Genomic DNA, 17,346 nt, shown 5'->3' on the forward strand with positions numbered 1-17,346 from the left:
CCTAAGTACTTATGAAATTTCTGTTTATTTCTGTCAGATGACAAATAATGAAGTAATGTTTCCACTTTTGGAAACCAAGAGAAAATCTCTTTGGTTTCATTTTGAAGCTTCTTAGGAGGAATTTTATAGAACCTCTCAACATGATAAAGAAGCTTTAAACAAAATAAATTCAAATTTGAAAGAAAAGGCATGGGACATCTTGAGTGGTATTAATTTACAGTCAGTTCTCATTATTTGTAGATTTTGTGTTTGTGAATTTGCATACTCACTAAAATTTATTTGTGTCCCCCAAATCAATACCACTTGCTCTTTTGCAGTCATTAGTGAACATGCACAGAGATGCAAAAAATTTAAGTTGTTCAAAATACATGTTTCCACCTAAGGTTGAACATGGCAAGGCTCTGCTTTCTGTATTAGCTCTCATTGTGAACAAATGTCCTTTTTGTGGCCTGCTCATAGGGCCATGTTTTTCACATTTTTTGTGATTTTTATTAGTGATTTTGGCATATAAGATGGCCTGTAAACATAGGGTTTAAGTGTTGCCTTGTGTTGCTAAGTGATGTGCTTTAGAGAGAAGATAGGTGTGTCAGATAATCTTTCTTCAGGTATGTGTTATAGTGCTTTTGGTCCTGAGTTACAATATTAATGAATTAACAATATATGTTAGATAAAGTATCTATAAACAGAAACACATAAAATGAGAAATACCTATTTTCTTCCATCTATTTTGAGTGAGCAAATAAATTATCAGCAGACGTTTCATCACAAAATCCATATTTACACCAAAACTAGTAATTTCAAATACAAAACCTTGTTTTGTGTTTAATTTTTTTTTTCAATTGAATTTCTTTCTTGGAAAAAATATGTACTCTTATAAGAGCATAATTAACCTATTTCATACACAAATAAAAGAAATACAGTTGATTCTTGTTATTTGCAGTAGTTGTTCTATAAAGTTGGCTACAAATATTGAATTAGTGAATACCAAACCATTGTTCCTAGGAAAAATACAGGTTAAGTTCCTACTCTGATCGCAATATTTTCATAAACTAATTTTAAAAAACCTTGTTTGATGTGTGTCTCTTTGAAATAAAGTTTTGATTGGTTCAGTCCAAACACCTGCTTTCAAGAATTTGAAATCATGCAAGAACCAGCATGAAACTATATCATATTTTACATCTCTTTTAGAGCCAGGTATTGACTCATAACTAATGATAACACAAGAACCTGTTTCATGACACTGCTATTGGCATTATCATCAGGCATACTGAGTTTTGAAATCTTTTGTGGAAGATAATACAGGCTATTTTGTTTTTTATGGTTTTGGGGTTTGTTTGTTTTTTTGTTTGTTTGTTTGTTTTGGTTTCACCATTGATATAAAAGAATTTCATTTACAAGAAAAAAATAACAATGGCAAAATATGAGATAACTAAAGGCGATAGAGAATTGTATGTATAAGCCCCACAAAGCTGTGCAAGTATCAACATAAATGGGCTAATTCAGCAAGCAGGACAAGACAGTTGAAGTATTATTATCATTATTCCACATTACATAAGAAGAAAGTAAAGTGTAGAGTAGTCATGAAACTTCCCCATGGTACTATTAGTAATAACAAATGAAGACAAGATTCAAATTCAGGTCTGTCTGAGTTCAAAGCCCACAACACTGTGCTCCCTCCGTGACTTGCTCCACAACTTATACAGTGGATGTTACTTCTTTTTGGTTTTTTTTATCACTTTTCTGGCAGTTACACCCGTATTCCACATCCCTGTTATCCTAAGGAAGATTGAGAGTGGGGATAGAACTATAGACACCCTTTTCTTTATCCAAATGCTAAACTTATGATATTAATTTTCCTCAGAGTGGTTTATCATGTTGTGTTTTTACCCAGAATCAAAAAACTGCTTTAAAGGGAAAAGGAATTCCCAAAGAGACAATTTGCAGTATTGTTTAGCAGAAGGAGAATAGAAAATGAGGTATAATCTTGCACCTTTCTTTGTCTGAACAGTGTATATACATGAGTCTCAACCCTCCACCCTCCGTATCTTTTTTTTTTTTTTTAAGAACCATCTGCTGGTTTACCTCTTTTCACCTGTTGGATGCTTTCTGAATCACATTATCTGGTGCTCAATATAAGTAATCCCCATTAAAGTCCAGAGCCTGGGGAAATCACCCTGATTCTTTGTTCCCTAGCAACAGCCTTCAGAGTAACAACAGCTGCTTAACCATATGCCCCTAGAAAGATGCTGTAGGGGAAATACACAGAAATTAAGAAATGCCTTAAATCTTGAGACTTCAGACACCATAGTTACCACATTTTAATTATTTACCATTAATGGTGTAACAAAGAAGAATAAATTTAATTATTTGAAATGATAATAGGTATGTTAGATGAGCCCAGCAATAAAAACAGTTTCTAGGTGTTTTCTTGCTAAGTTAAACAGAGGGGTTACCCATGATCAAAGTAAAATACAATTCTTTATGATTGGGAGTCTTAAAATATTCATTCTGTCAAAATTAAATTGTACTTATGTTGTAATGTGACATGGCACATTTAAAAATTACTCAAATTTAAAACTACTTACAAATTGTTGTTGATATGCTAATCATTTTTACTGTCTCTAGTTTTGCCTTTTTTAGAATATCATATAATTGAAATCATACAGTAAGGAGCCTTTTCCGATTGGCTTCTTTCATTTAGTAATATGCATTTAATGGTCCTGCATGTCTTGATGACTTGATAGCTCATTTCATTCTTGTGCTAAATAATATTCTATTATATGGATATAACAGTTTGTTTATGCGTTTAACTACTGAAGTACATCTTGGTTGCTTATAAATTTTGGCAACTATGACTAAAGTTGCTATATATACATTCATGTACATGTTTTTTTGTGGACATAAGTTTTGAACTTATTTAGGTAAATATCAAGGAGTGCTGATGGTGGATCATATGGTAAAAGTTTGTTTAGTTTTTTAGAAAACTGCCAAACTGTCTTACAAAGTGGCTGTATTATTTTGCATTCCTACGTCCTCATCAACATTTGGTATTGTCAGTGTTTTGGATATATAATTCTAATGGGTGTGTAGTAGGATCCATTGTTTTAATTTGCAATTTCCTGAGGAAATATGATGTTAAACATCTTTTCATATGCTTATTTGCCATCTGTACATTTTCTTTGGTGAAGTGTCATTTGAGATCTTTTGCCTGTTTATTAAAGTGGTTGTTTGTTTTCTTATTATTGAGTTTTAAGAGTTCTTTGTATATTTTGGATACTGCTCCTTTGTCATCTCTGTGTTTTGCTAAGATTTCCTCCTGGTCTGTGGCTTGTCTTTTCATTGTCTTAGTATTCTATATTTTTTAAGAATTTAATTTTTATAGCTTAATACTATTTAGGAACTGATACCTTTATTGTGGTATGTGTAGTGGGGAAAGAAAGGTTATCTTCTGTGCTTCCTTTGCAAAAACAAATTCTCCCACATTTTAAAATCATTAATATATTCCTTTTCTTTGTATTCCTCCTCCTCACCATCCCTTTATAGCTTATGCTGCTGGGATTCCAAGCAATTCAATGTGAGAAGAAGAAGTTAAAAATTATCCTGGACTATTTTATCTTTTTTGATCTTCAGATGACATAATATAGTTACTATTATCCAAACATAGCCAATAATTTAATAAATATACACATGGGTCGTGCCTTTTTAAATATTTTTTTAGGGCCGGCCCGGTGGCGCACTGCTATAGTGCGCCGCTTGGGAAGCACGGCGGCCCTCCCGCCGAGGGTTCGGATCCCACGTGCGGACCGGTTCCCGCTCACTGGCTGAGTGAGGCGCAGGAGCAACGCCGAGGATTGCGATCCTGTTGCCGGTCCCGGTCCGGTACAGGGGCGACACTGAGGGTTGCGATCCGTTGCCGGACACGGAAAAAGACAAAAAGCAAAAAAAATATATATATATTTTTTTTAAAAAAATCTTTGACATTCTTCGAAGTTCTACTTTCAAATTATTCCTAATAATCTTCAAATTTTTTGGTCATTTTTCTGGTTTTTTGCTTTTGTTTTTGTTAGTCCTTGTAAATAGCTAATTAAAACAAAATTATATTTTAAGTTCAGGTCATGCTGTGAAAGTTATTTGACTATTTTAATGATTATTTAGTGAAAGTATTTTTTTCCAAATTTTTAAAACACATACAGGTGTTTATTAGTCAACTGGGGTTGATAAAACAAGAATATTTTATTTGAAAAAAAGATCATGAAAATAATAATTTGTATTAGTTAAAAGCTATTCCTGATTTAGTTTCAACTCGGTCAATTTATTTACTCAGGAAAAACTACTTATTTTAAAGGTAAGCCAAATAAGAAGTCTAGGCCAGTCATTTTCTAAATATTTGAATATAGGAAAGCCCAATTTATGTAACAGATAAATGTAGAGCTGCTCTAGTTGGAGGTCAAATGGAGGTGGAGGAGACTGGAACACATCTTCTTCTCATGCCTTTTCCCAGGTACCTCTGAAGTATCTGGAAAAGAATTAGAAAATTAGTCTAAATTATTTTTAGTTTAAAGCAACAACAAAACCAAATAGCTGTTCCTGAGTTATTTATCATAGACTTCTAGGTGTGTAATTTATAAGGTTTCTGAATTAGACTTCAGGGCCTATGTTACATTTTATTATAGCCTACAATGTAAGTGTAGACTGGCAAGAATTAAACTAAAAGTCTGTTTCACAGCTGTTATGCATCTGGGAGTTTGGTTAAAAGGGGCTAGCTTAGCCTAGCCTGAATTGTGATAAAAAGCAGGGTCTGGAGGCCTTTTAACTGAAGTCCTGTGCTCTGATCAGAGCTGTATTTAATACTGGGCCATAAGTCCACATAATTATAATTTGTAACAGTCTTTAGGACATCAGTAACTTTTAAATCTTACCATGTGAAAAATGATTATGTCACCTGTGGACTTTAAAAGTAGTTAGCAAACTGAGATAAAGGTGATGATCAAACCAAATATGTCTTAAACTTTCTTTATCCAAATTTTGCACTTAGAATGTTCCAATTGTTCTTTGTAATGTACTACTGGTTTTAATAGACTTTAATGAGGAATCTTAATTCTGCTAAATGAATGCTTCATGTTAAATTTGTTATACCACTGGGAGAAAGTGGGTTATTTTTTAAATGTCACCCTTATTATATTCTGGCTTTCTCCCAGCCTTGCAGATGGGTCAGGGGCTGTGGAGAGTGGCCAGAAACCAGCAGCTACAACAGGAAGGCTATAGTGAGCAAGGCTACCTCACCAGAGAGCAGAGCAGGAGAATGGCTATGAGCAACATTTCTAACACCAATCATCGCAAACAAGTCCAAGGAGGCATTGACATATATCATCTTTTGAAGGCAAGGAAATCTAAAGAACAGGAAGGATTCATTAATTTGGAGATGTTGCCTCCTGAGCTAAGCTTTACCATCTTGTCCTACCTGAATGCAACTGACCTCTGCTTGGCTTCATGTGTTTGGCAGGACCTCGCTAATGATGAACTTCTCTGGCAAGGGTAAGTTAAGCCCACCAGCATATGATTCAGGTATCTCTAAACATAATCATGATGAAATGTTCTTTTTATAATATATATGTATTACGAAATATTTCTTTTTAACTGGGATACAGTTATCATCACAGTCAAATTCAATACTGAGGAAATAAGATAGTAGAAAAGAAAATAGAATAATGACTTTACAATTAGAAGAGAGATTCCTAATTGAGATGAGTCTGTTTATTATAAATCAGAAATTGTCAGTTTATTCTAAAATTACAACAAAATTATAAAGTGAGAAATTACCCAAAACTTGGAGTGTTCACATCCCTTGTGTAGTTTGTGTTCCCCATCGGGTATCCCAACTGAAGAACAGGCATATTTAAAAATCAGTAAGTGGTCCTCAAGTGTTACTCTTCATTGGTTGCAAATGGAGTATGTGTGTGTGTTTTGACTTATTTATATATTTATTTTTATCGAAGGGGCTTGTTAGCATAAACTAACTGGTGAAAATTTTCGTCCATTAAGTAGGTAAATATTAGAAAGCAAGGTGATAAATAATCTACTTGCGGTATTTAAAGTAGGTTCTAGCAATTTTAGCAGGTAATAGACCAGTTTAAATTTAAACTACCAATCTAAGAACATTTGGGGGAATAGAATGTTTTATTGAATCTAAGTTATTCTGTAAATAGCATCATATACTTAAAAATTATAGGTACATGGTTTTTTTTTTTTTCGAGTCCTGAAGATGTTACCAAACATAGAAGAATCATTAGATCTCAGATTTATTAGCTTCCTTTATGAAAGTTTATTTCATTCTCATTATTTTAAAATTAGACTTCATATGGAAACAAAAGTCTTAAGACGTTAAATAATTTCTAACTGGAAATCTAATGGAAAGAATTAATAAATTAATCTAAATTGGCAAAATTTAGTAAAAATGTATTTTCAGTAATGGCATTACTAACTTAGGCTTCCTGATGTCACAGGATTATACTTTAGTATAAATCATATAGGTCATATAGGTCATATAATCATATAGGTCATATACTCTAAATAGATAATGATTTAACCTCTAAATAGATAAAAATCATCAATATTATCTTGTTATTCTTTTATTGCCTTTTTATAGTGGAAATACTGTGTAAATAAAAGGAAATTCTATTTATTAGTAATGTTTAAAATAAATAACAGTTATTAATTTTTTAATCATTATGTAAGCGTATACTTACATGAAATGTAAGAAGGAAATGAAAACATTTTAAAACCAGGTTATTCTTTATGATCTCTTTTCTACATTTTAGTATTTCCCACAAAATTAATTTGTGCCTTATTTGAACATCCTAAAATTTATTTTTAAGCTTATCTGAATTCAATAGGAATGTATTCATTTGGGGTTTAAATCTTGATTGTTCATCACTGAAAGAAATGCTTCCTTTATTGTATGCCATATAATTTTTCCTATTTTTATGACACTTGGATTTTTTTTTTCTTTTTTTTTTTTTGTCTTTTTGTCTTTTTTCGTGACCGGCAACGGATCGCAACCCTCAGTGTCGCGCCCGTACCGGACCGGGACCGGCAACGGGATCGCAACCCTCGGTGTTGCCCCCGCTCCTCGCTCAGCCAGTGAGTGGCCGGTCTGAATGTGGGATCCGAACCCTTGGCGGGAACGCCGCCACGCTTCCCAAGCGGCACACTGTAGCAGTGCGCCACCAGGCCGGCCCGGATTTTTTTTTTTTTTTTCTTAATGATAAATTTCTTCTATTTGAAATTAAAGCCTGGCTTAATTTTTATTTTAACTTTGGATATGTTGAATACTTATTGATATTGGGAGGTTCTGTTGCTTTCATATGGCTTAGTAATAAAACTCGAAAGCTATGGAACTAAATTAAAGAGACTTAAAATATTGATAATTTTCTAAATAATTTATTATATTTACAATTTTAAAATCAATAATTTCATTTGGTTGGTAAAAATAATGCAAGGGTATAAATTAACTAGGTTAGTTTTGTGTTAAATTAGATTTTACCCACTTATCCTCACAATTTTTGATGTTATAGTCTGAGACAATAACTTCTTATTTTCCTGTACTTTGTATGTACGTGAAAAGAAGGAAGTTTGAAGCAAAAATCAATAATAAATATCAGAAAGTGAAACTACTTTGTCTCAACAAGTAGCAGGTGTTTTTGGACATACAAAAAAAAATCACAATTTTTAGGCAAAGACTTATTAAAATGTTTCGAAATATAATTTCAGTATTCTCTGCATCTCTAGGGTAATGCACTTATTTTTAAGGCTCTTAGGTACAAATCCAGAATTTCCAGGCAGTATAACTTAAGCTTTTAAATAATAACCAGTAGCTATTGCCTCTGTCCAGAAATCGAAACAACTATCCCAATCTGCAGAAAATAGTGTTTTGAAATATAAACTGTTAGTATTTTAGGTTTTATAGAACTTTTAAATATTCGTGTATAACTGTGATGACAAATCACAAAGCATGTCCAACACTGTGAAACAAAAACAAGTAAAGAACCAGTGTTTTTGAAATAGTATCTTCAAATAGCTATGTTTAACGTCACAGCTTTTGATGTATGTATTGATGTTGTGTGGTATTACAGTTTCTATGTTTATCTGTTATTAATATATGTATTGTCAAAAAAGCAAAAGGTTGACCCCCCCACTTAGATTTTTTTCACAATAAAACACATTTAGGTTACTTAATAGATTCTGCTTGGCTTCTTGGTTAAGATTGCAAGCTCTGGAGTATGATTCATTGGTTCAAATCCTGCCTCTACATATATTAGCTGTGGGATCTTGGGCAACTTTTTCATCTCTGTTTTTCTTATCTGTAGCACCAATATCCTAGAAAGATTAAGCAAGTTAATATAGTTAAAATACTTAAAATAGTGCCTGACATCTAGTAAGAACCCAGTAACTGTTAGCTATTATTACTGTTATTAATAGTTTGTTTAACTTAAGATATTACTCATGAATATTATTAATCTTTGTCACTCACGTTTATTAGGTGCTATCAAAATTGCTAAATTTAAGGCATCTATCATACTCTAGTAAATAAACAACAAGTATAAAATTAAATATTTAAACATTAGAGCTCCAAAACCCAATCTTATATCATTTCAGTGTTACTATTTTATCATGTGTATTCATGTTTAACCGAGGAAATTAAGTATACTAATGTTTTCTTGTCTCATTTTCTCTTATTTTTACAGGTTGTGCAAATCCACTTGGGGTCACTGTTCCATTTACAATAAGAGCCCACCTCTAGGATTTTCCTTTAGAAAATTGTATATGCAGCTGGATGAAGGCAGCCTCACCTTTAATGCCAACCCAGATGAGGTAAGTGAGGAACTTGAGTATTTGTATCAGGTGAACTTTATTACTATCTTGCTGCAGCTTTCCAATATGATAAACTTGCAGGAAAAACAAGTCGTTGAATGTACCTTTTCAATTACTAAGAAGCCCAGTATGTTATTGCTCTAAGACATAGTCATTTTTATTTACCTTACCATGTCACATTATAATCTACCTACTCACTTTGTATGGCAGCATCCGAGATATATACGCAGTCCTCTAGTGACCTGATTGAGATATTAGTACATTATAAGTGAAGAGGACAAAATATGATGAGAGCATAGAATATGTTCATCAGATTTTAACTGCAGCATTTTCTTCCTATTTATTGTTTTTATTTAGTAGGTGTGCTGCTATTATCAGAGATAATCACAGAGACATCATTGTAGGTTCTGACATATCAAAATGTTGTCTTTAAATAATGCCTTTAACAATATAATTCCTTGCTGACAAAGAAACTCCTGGGATAGCCACTATCCCAGTTGATAAGAGTGTGATGTTGATAACACTAACATCCAAGATTCGATCCCTGTACCAACCAGCCCAGATCAACAAAAAAACACAAAAAAAACAAACCACTTATAGATTCTATTATAAAATTGAATAATTTTGTATTAATTATTTAATTCTTTTTTAATATGATATCTAAATTGATCAAAATGTGAGACAATTCTTTCACTGATTTTTCTTTCCTATTCTCATTTTAATATATACTGGAAAAGTTCAGATTTTCAGAAATGTTTAATTATCTATTAGACGTATTCTTAGAAATCTGAGTGGAAATTATACAATACTCAGAACTACTGCTTCTGGGTGTATTATTTTCTGTGGAAAAATTTAACTGGCTGAATTATTTTAATTTTCAAAAACCAACTTTTTTCATTTGTTGTAGAGGTATTGAAGACTTTTTAAATCAAGCAGCCAAATATTTTCTAAAATTATCTCAGCTTCTTTTATAATTAGGGAGATGTTTCTCCCATGTAAAATATTTGAATCTTAAACAGAAATACTGATTTCACACACAGGCATATAGTTATACCAATGATATTTTTTAAATAAATTGATTTTTACTTCTTATGCATGGTTTCTTTCTTTGTTAATTTTTTGGTACATAAATAGAAAATAAAATAAAACACCATTGCTAAGGTTTACTGATACACATACTGCATATCAGTTAAGTCTTTTCCCCACAAATATAACAAAGTGTATATATTATAAAGCATGGTATAATATTTAAATTCAGGTATTTGTAGTCTTTCCTTCACCACTGTTTAAGGAGGTTTTATTTTCAATGAATAAAAAACTGATACTTTTGGGCCGGCCCGTGGCTCACTCGGGAGAGTGTGGTGCTGATAACACCAAGGCCCCGGGTTCGGATCCCACATAGGGATGGTCGGTTCGCTCACTGGCTGAGCGTGGTGCTGACAACACCAAGTCAAGGGTTAAGATCCCCTTACCGGTCATCTTTTAAAAAAAAAAAAAAAACTGATACTTTTAATGAAAGTAGAATGATATATAAGAAGTTAAAGTTCAAATTATACGTTTGAAACCAATTTAATATTGCTTTTTAGAATCTAATGACCATTCTTTAGAAAGGCAAATGAATGGATAAACTATCATAAATTTAGGTTTTGTTACTTGTCCCTTTATTGAAAGTTTTTTCTGATGCCTTTTATCATAAAATACACTTGTTTTTATTTTATTTTAGTTCAAATCCAAGTTATCTTCTTTGTAAGCATATAGCAATGTATGCATGTCACCTGTTTCATCTTGTACTGTGGCATACTGCTCTGTACAAGAGATTTTACTACATTTATGTATTCCAAGAATGGCATGGTTTCGGAGACTTCATTATTCTTAGTTCTTTATCAGAATTAGGTATTACTTGTTGATAATTAAAACAGTTCATATGATGATCTTTATAGTAAGATATATATTTTGCATCAGTCTTTTGAGATAATTGAATGATGATTACTGGAGAAGAACTGAGGCAGAATAGTACAGTGCTTTACTTTAAATTCATAAGAATCAGAAGAGGAAGATGTTGTAAAGCCCAGTCTTATTATGCCCAATTTATCAAGGCATACTGGCTTCAGTCATGAATTATATTGATGTAGAGTAAAACTGTCATCATGAATTCATGTCATTTGCAAATGTTACATTCTAAGGAAATGTAACTTGGTAAGTACTAAATTGTAGATTGTTATAAAGTCAGAAAAGTTGGATGTAACTGCTGATATTGATTATGGTAAGTAGTCATTCCTTGCCAAAGGAGTACCAATTTTTAAACAAATTATAAAGACAAATGCAAAGGTGAAAATATATGTAGGTCCTCATATACTAGAATATGATATAGATAGTTTTAAATATGTAAACTGGAGATGTAAAAATATGTTTCTATTTTTGCAGTTACGTATATCAGTCTATACAGTTCTTGTTAATACCTCCTCTAGAGTGTTAGGAGGAGGCAGAGAATAGAGGTGAAATTCAAGTCCTTTTTGTATCCGACAAATTTTTTTTAGATTTTTAAGCCAAATGTTTGCTAAAAAAGGGTGCTGAAGTTATGAATTAATGTAAGATTTTTAGATCTTTAGATTTTACTTATCCATCCTATCTTCTATGTTATTGAGAGTTGGCTGTATTTTCTTTTTCTTTACTCCCTGGCCTGATTTAAAGGTATTCTGGAGTAATACAGAAGTATTGAATTCACGTTCTAAAAAGCCATATAGTGCTGCCAAGAGTCATAAAGCTGAACCACTCAAATTGTCTTGTGGTTCCAGAATTCTGATTCTACACTTTTATGAACATTAGTAATTTAGCAGGTGTTGCCTAATAGCAAAATAGAATTATCGTTACCAGAATGTACTTAGAATATAAATAGGCAAAAAAGGATGTTGAAATACACTTACAAGGTTCAGAGAAATGAAGGGAAGTATTTTAAAGACTTTATTCTGTACTTTCTTTCATTGACTAATTTAAATAATGTTTGCCAAGTCAAGTCTTCAAAATTGAGATCATATAATTGTGTTATCATAATAGATGTTCTTATCTAGGACTTATCTGTATTAGTCATACTTTAGCCAGGCTATGAGAATGACTCTTGCCAAGCTTTTTGAGTGCTAGAAATCAAGAAGTACTTGTTGGAGATTGATTTTTTTTTCCCCCCCACTCACTGGAACACTGTCGTCAGACATTATCTTGGGTTTGTTTAACTCTGAGCAGAAAATTTGTTTCGATAGTATGTATAAATGTAAGTGTTGTTTATTGTAAGTGCCTGAGATAAGATATATATAATTGTTCAGTATTGTAAAAAGTCTATTTTTTCATAATTTCTAGTTTTGTACTTAACATTTTGATAACAAGCATCATTAAATATTATAAAAATAAGAATACTTACAGCCACAGGGAACAAGATTCTCCAAAGGACACCGTTCATGTCACGGATATGGGTAACCAAACTCCACAGCAACTGCTGGCAGTGGCTCATGGGGTGGGGGAGAACATCTGCACAGTTTGTGGTATGATTATCTAGCACGCTGTTGTTACATGCATGACATTGTGATCTCAGCTGTATTGTAACGTCTTGATCTTGTGCATGAGCTTGTGTACTTCGTGGCAGGTGATCACATTCTAGTGAAAGAATGTGCTGAAAATCATCTGTTTACATTAATTTGTATTTCCCCTGCATGTTCAAGTTGAGTGTATCGATTTTATTCCACTATCAGTATTATAATAAAGTAACTTTACTTACCAACCAGTAAGCTATATTCTTTGTGCTCCATTAGAATTAAAACATTTTCTTGACAGTTATTTTTAAAATCTGAAAAATTAGTAGAGAACATGTTTTAACTTTAATATATTATAGGTTTATTTTTGCTTTGTAAATGTGTTTATAAACAGTTGGGTTTTTCTGTTTTGTTTTGTTTTTTTAATATCCTCATTGGGGTCTGGTAAAAAAAAAAAAAAACTTTTTCTTTTTTAACTATGTAAGCATGTTTCTCCTATATTTGTACAGAAAGACCCACATGCCTACAATTTTATGCATTTTACTAGATTGATCTTAGAATCTATAAAGAAAAATATTTTAAATTTGACCTATACACATGTTTTAGATGAAAATGAATATACAAGGTATTTTCAAGATAACATATTTTTTGTTGTTGGACTACCTAAAGTATAAACAGGAAATTTGTAGGATTTCTCTGTTACAGAAAGGATATCAAGAGTTTATACTCAGTTCTTATGAATAGTATCTCAGATATTAAATCTTATTGACTTTTCTTCTCCAATATACGGCAACAAAATAGTCATTATCATTACTTCATGCACAATAACAGAGGTGAAAAATAACTTTAACTTTTATTCCTTGGGATAGACAACCATGATTGTTATTATCAGAATGTACAAACAAGCATTTCCCAAATGTATTTTTTGGGAATCCATTGTTAAAAAGGATTTCCCAAGTCTAATAAATTTGAACATGATAGGTTATAATTAGTTGGCTTATATACAGCATAACTTTTCAAGGCCTTTAATACATCGATGCACACATTGTGAGTATCTAAGACGGAATGTTGTATGCAGTGTTATCCAAACTTGTTTCACATAGTGTCCTTTTGGGGTGGGGGGTGTGAAGGGGAATAAAGGGACATTCCAGGGAACATACTTTGAGATATACTAGTATAGATTATCTGCAATTTTACTGTGTGTAAATAAATATGTTACAATGATTGAAAGACCCTATTGTTCACCTCCAGCTATCTGATATAATCCTCTCTCTTTCTATATAATTATTTTTTCTTTCCTTTGGTCTGATAGTGCTTACTATGAAAAAAAAAAAAAAAAGAAAACCTGAGAGTTGAGTCTTGACAGTCTGATTTTTCCATGTTCTGTATTTGGATTGCCATCTAATTTGTTAGAGAAAATGTTTGTAAGATATGGGTAGGACAATAAACCTGAAAGAAACATTGAATTCAAATAATTGCCTTTACACATTGATATAAATATCTGTGTCAGATAATTTGGAACTAATAGACCATTCATAGTTATATCCTTGGTATCTCATTCACTGCACTAACTCTATTAAATCTTAATTTCTCCTTCAACACAAGGATATTCCCAGAGAAGGATGACAGGCTACTAAAATGCATTTTAGTCTGGAAAATGTACTTCCTTTCAAGGTTTTATCCTTAGTTCTATAGCTCTAGAAATTTTACTTTATCAATCTTTCAGGAATAAACTTGTGTTATAGGTAGTAGAGTATGAGCTTGGTTGACAGGAAGATATGTATACTTCAGACAATGCCTGATAGCATAAAGAAAGAGAAAGGTAGACTCAAATTACTAATTCTTGGCTAGGATGTGAATTGAAATCTATTTAGGAGTAATTGAGTTATCGGTGCCCTTCACAGCCAGTTTCACATTTTGTGATCTGCTCCTTGCAGTACCCATTTGTCCCTATGTGTGTCATCTAGGATGTTTTTGGCTGCAAGGAACAGAGAGCCTAAACTAATAGTGACTTAAATCATATACATTTGTCTACATCAAAAGAGTGGGTATTCCGGAGTTATTTCAGTGATGTAATGATCTTACCGTGGACCCTCAGTGTTAACATTTTGCCCTCTCTTGTTAGAGAGATGGCTATCACAGCACAAAATATCACCTTGTCACATGACAGTGTCCCAGCACAAAGGAGGAGGGGAGGAAAAGGAAGCTCTCTCCTCACATTCATCTTAATTTTTAGGGAAAACAAATCTTTTCAGAAACCTTCAGTATAGTTCTGCTCATTTCTTATTGAAGAGAATTAAATTACATGAACACCACTAGACCAATAGAGAATAGAATAGAAAGGATTTGCTTAGACTTAAGATTCAGCAACTAAGATGGTAGAAGCAATGAAAAGAGGGAAGTGGCCTTTGGAAAGGCATTCAGGCACCTGTAACACTGTTTTAACTAGTGATCCACCTGTAAAATGTTTGATTCTACCTTCCTTATTTCTGGTCTCTGCTGGGATAGAGCCTCAGTCCCCAAAGGAGGAATATTGATACCAGAGGCACAACAATTTGAATTGGTAGCTAGCACTACCTTCTTGCCATTTTAGATCCCCCTACCACTAAGCAAACAGACAAAAAGGAAAAAAAAAAGTATGAAGGGAGGTAGTTATGCTATAGTCGAAGTGATTAAGCCCAGTTACCAGAGGGAAATAGTCATTACTACACAGTGAAGAAGAGAAGGAAGGATAATGGTGGAATTCAAGAGGTGTCTTAGAGTTCCTTCTAATAGTCTATGTCCCATGGTGAAGTAACTTTTGAGATTTACAGTAGGCCTATATGAGCAAGACTTAGATCCTATCACTTAGACTTATTATTGGATAAAGCTCCTCAACCAGCCGAGTGGCTGGCTGTATTCCCAGCCTTAAGAATTGAATATAAATTATTCCAAGCTAATATGTTAATTCTATTCCCCTTGGCTTCCGTGGCATCCATGTCATCCAATCTGACCCATGACATTGGAGGAGACATGTGTAGAGAAAGATTTTTCAGGTTTTAAAAAGAGACAAAGGGAAGTAGTCCTCTGAAGAGTGTGTGTGTGTGTGTGTGTGTGTGTGTGTGTGTGTGCATGCATGTGCACATGTGCATGCAGGTGCCTTATGCACCTCTGAGCATTGGTATGTGAGGATATAATGACAGGACCACCTGCAGCCATCTTGCAGCCATTAGAAGTTTTAGCAACAAAGTGAGAATAGCAGATTGGAAAGAAAGAATTGGGTAGGCCTTCTGTGGGCCTAACAACCCTGGAGCCATGTTAGTCTGGAACTTCCTGTTATACAAAGTAACAAGTTATACTTTATTTTTAAAATAAATTTATCTCTTTATTTTGAATTGGGCTTTTTATTGTTCACAATCAAAAGCATCCTGATGTATTATTATTATTATTATTATTGTTGTTGTTGTTGTTGTTGTTGTTGTTGTTGTTGTTACCACCCAAACTCATAGAAGTTTGACATGTAATCCTGAATGTAAATTATTTTTTAAAGATAAACATTGCTAATTCTCATTAGCAAATTAATTAATTTATCCCAAATTCTCTAGCTGACAGTGGGAGGAATACCTTACCATATGTAGCTTAACTATTTTCCCCCTCTATAAGAAATGTTTACCCAAAAGAGCTAAAATGCTTAAGTTCATTGGGAAAGCTCCTTCCCCTTGATCAACATTAGAATCAAAGTGTAAAATTATGCCTGTCAGACACTAAATACCATCCTCTGTCTAGACAACTTAATACCTTCGATCAATTAGCTACAAGTCATGCTAAATTGAAGATTATTTACTTTTTTGAGGGCAATGTGGTGTGTGTGGATATGTATGTTTCTTTTTTAATCTGATCCATCAGATGACTTTATGGTTAAGAAAGCAACTTTATCCTATGTCTATTAGGGCAACTTTAGTTTACACCTTGCCTTAACCATCTTCTATCCTGGCTGCCCTCCCCCTCCCTTGTTTCCAAGAGTCATTACAACATGTGGCTTAGAGTCAGTCCACAGAAGGTGGTTGTGGACTCAAGATAAACCTTTTAGATGCTTCAAAGTTAAACAGTTTCCCAGGCCCTCTTTTGATCTTTATCCAATTGAAAAAGATATTTAGGCCCTAGAGTATTCCATAGTTTATTCTTCGATTAGACCACCAGATGCATTTTGTTGTTTTCTTCAATATGCTATGGAAGATACTAATTTGCTATCTTATTGAGTGTGATTTGTCTGGGGTAAAAGTTAACTGAAATTAGTGGACAATGTATTGATTTGTGAAATGCAAAAACTAGCAAGTTTTTTTTTTTTTTTGACCGGTAAGGGGATCGCAACCCTCGGCTCGGTGTGGTCTGCACCATACTCAGCCAGTGAGAGCACCGGCCATCCCTACATAGGATCCGAACCCACGGCCTCAGCGCTACCAGCACTGCACTCTCCCTAGTGAGCCACGGGGCCGGCCCAACTAGCAAGTTTATTTTATTTGAATTTTACTTTTATTTCCAAGTTAAATAAAAGTATCTAGACACTTTAAGTACATTTCAAAGAAAAATCTGTTTGCCTTTTATTTTTTTAACATACCCTACCTGACCACCTTGATACCTCCAGAGTGTTTTTCCTTATCTGATGTGACAACAGTTTTAGTGAAGCTTGATATCACTTTCTAGATTTAAGTTCTCGGCTTTAGTGTCCAAGGTAGTTGTCTCTTTTACATATCTTTCTTGAATTCAGCAATTGCTGCTACCAATGTCACAGTAAATGTTATTCCAAAATATGAGTGTTTTATCAGAAAATAAAGGACATTTTCTCAATTCTTGGATGTCATCAATTGTAAGGCATTCATCAACTTAACTGCAGCTTTTGAAATATGGGAGTATAAAGGTAACAGTATATCAAGTGCATTTTTTTTTCCTTTTTGTCTTTTTTCGTGACCAGCAA

At 33.2% G+C, this 17,346-nt stretch overlaps 1 protein-coding gene across 2 annotated transcripts; it reads left to right on the forward strand.

The window, feature by feature from the left end:
* The first annotated feature begins 5,196 nt into the window (after positions 1–5,196).
* On the forward strand, positions 5,197–12,640 carry LOC103582599 (F-box only protein 8-like). 2 transcript variants are annotated; one of them, XM_008564146.1, is made up of 3 exons: positions 5,197–5,535; positions 8,745–8,871; positions 12,286–12,640. In XM_008564146.1, exons 1-3 carry the CDS (start codon positions 5,207–5,209, stop codon positions 12,337–12,339), a joined length of 510 nt encoding a protein of 169 aa, XP_008562368.1. In that variant the 5' UTR covers positions 5,197–5,206; the 3' UTR covers positions 12,340–12,640. The 2 variants fall into 2 exon arrangements, with proteins under 2 accessions (XP_008562368.1, XP_008562369.1); XM_008564147.1 differs by having other exon boundaries at positions 12,223–12,342.
* Positions 12,641–17,346: the final 4,706 nt, after the last annotated feature.

The sequence above is a fragment of the Galeopterus variegatus genome, unplaced genomic scaffold (genome assembly GCF_000696425.1).
Source record: "Galeopterus variegatus unplaced genomic scaffold, G_variegatus-3.0.2 Scaffold16916, whole genome shotgun sequence".
Taxonomy (NCBI): Eukaryota; Metazoa; Chordata; class Mammalia; order Dermoptera; family Cynocephalidae; genus Galeopterus; species Galeopterus variegatus.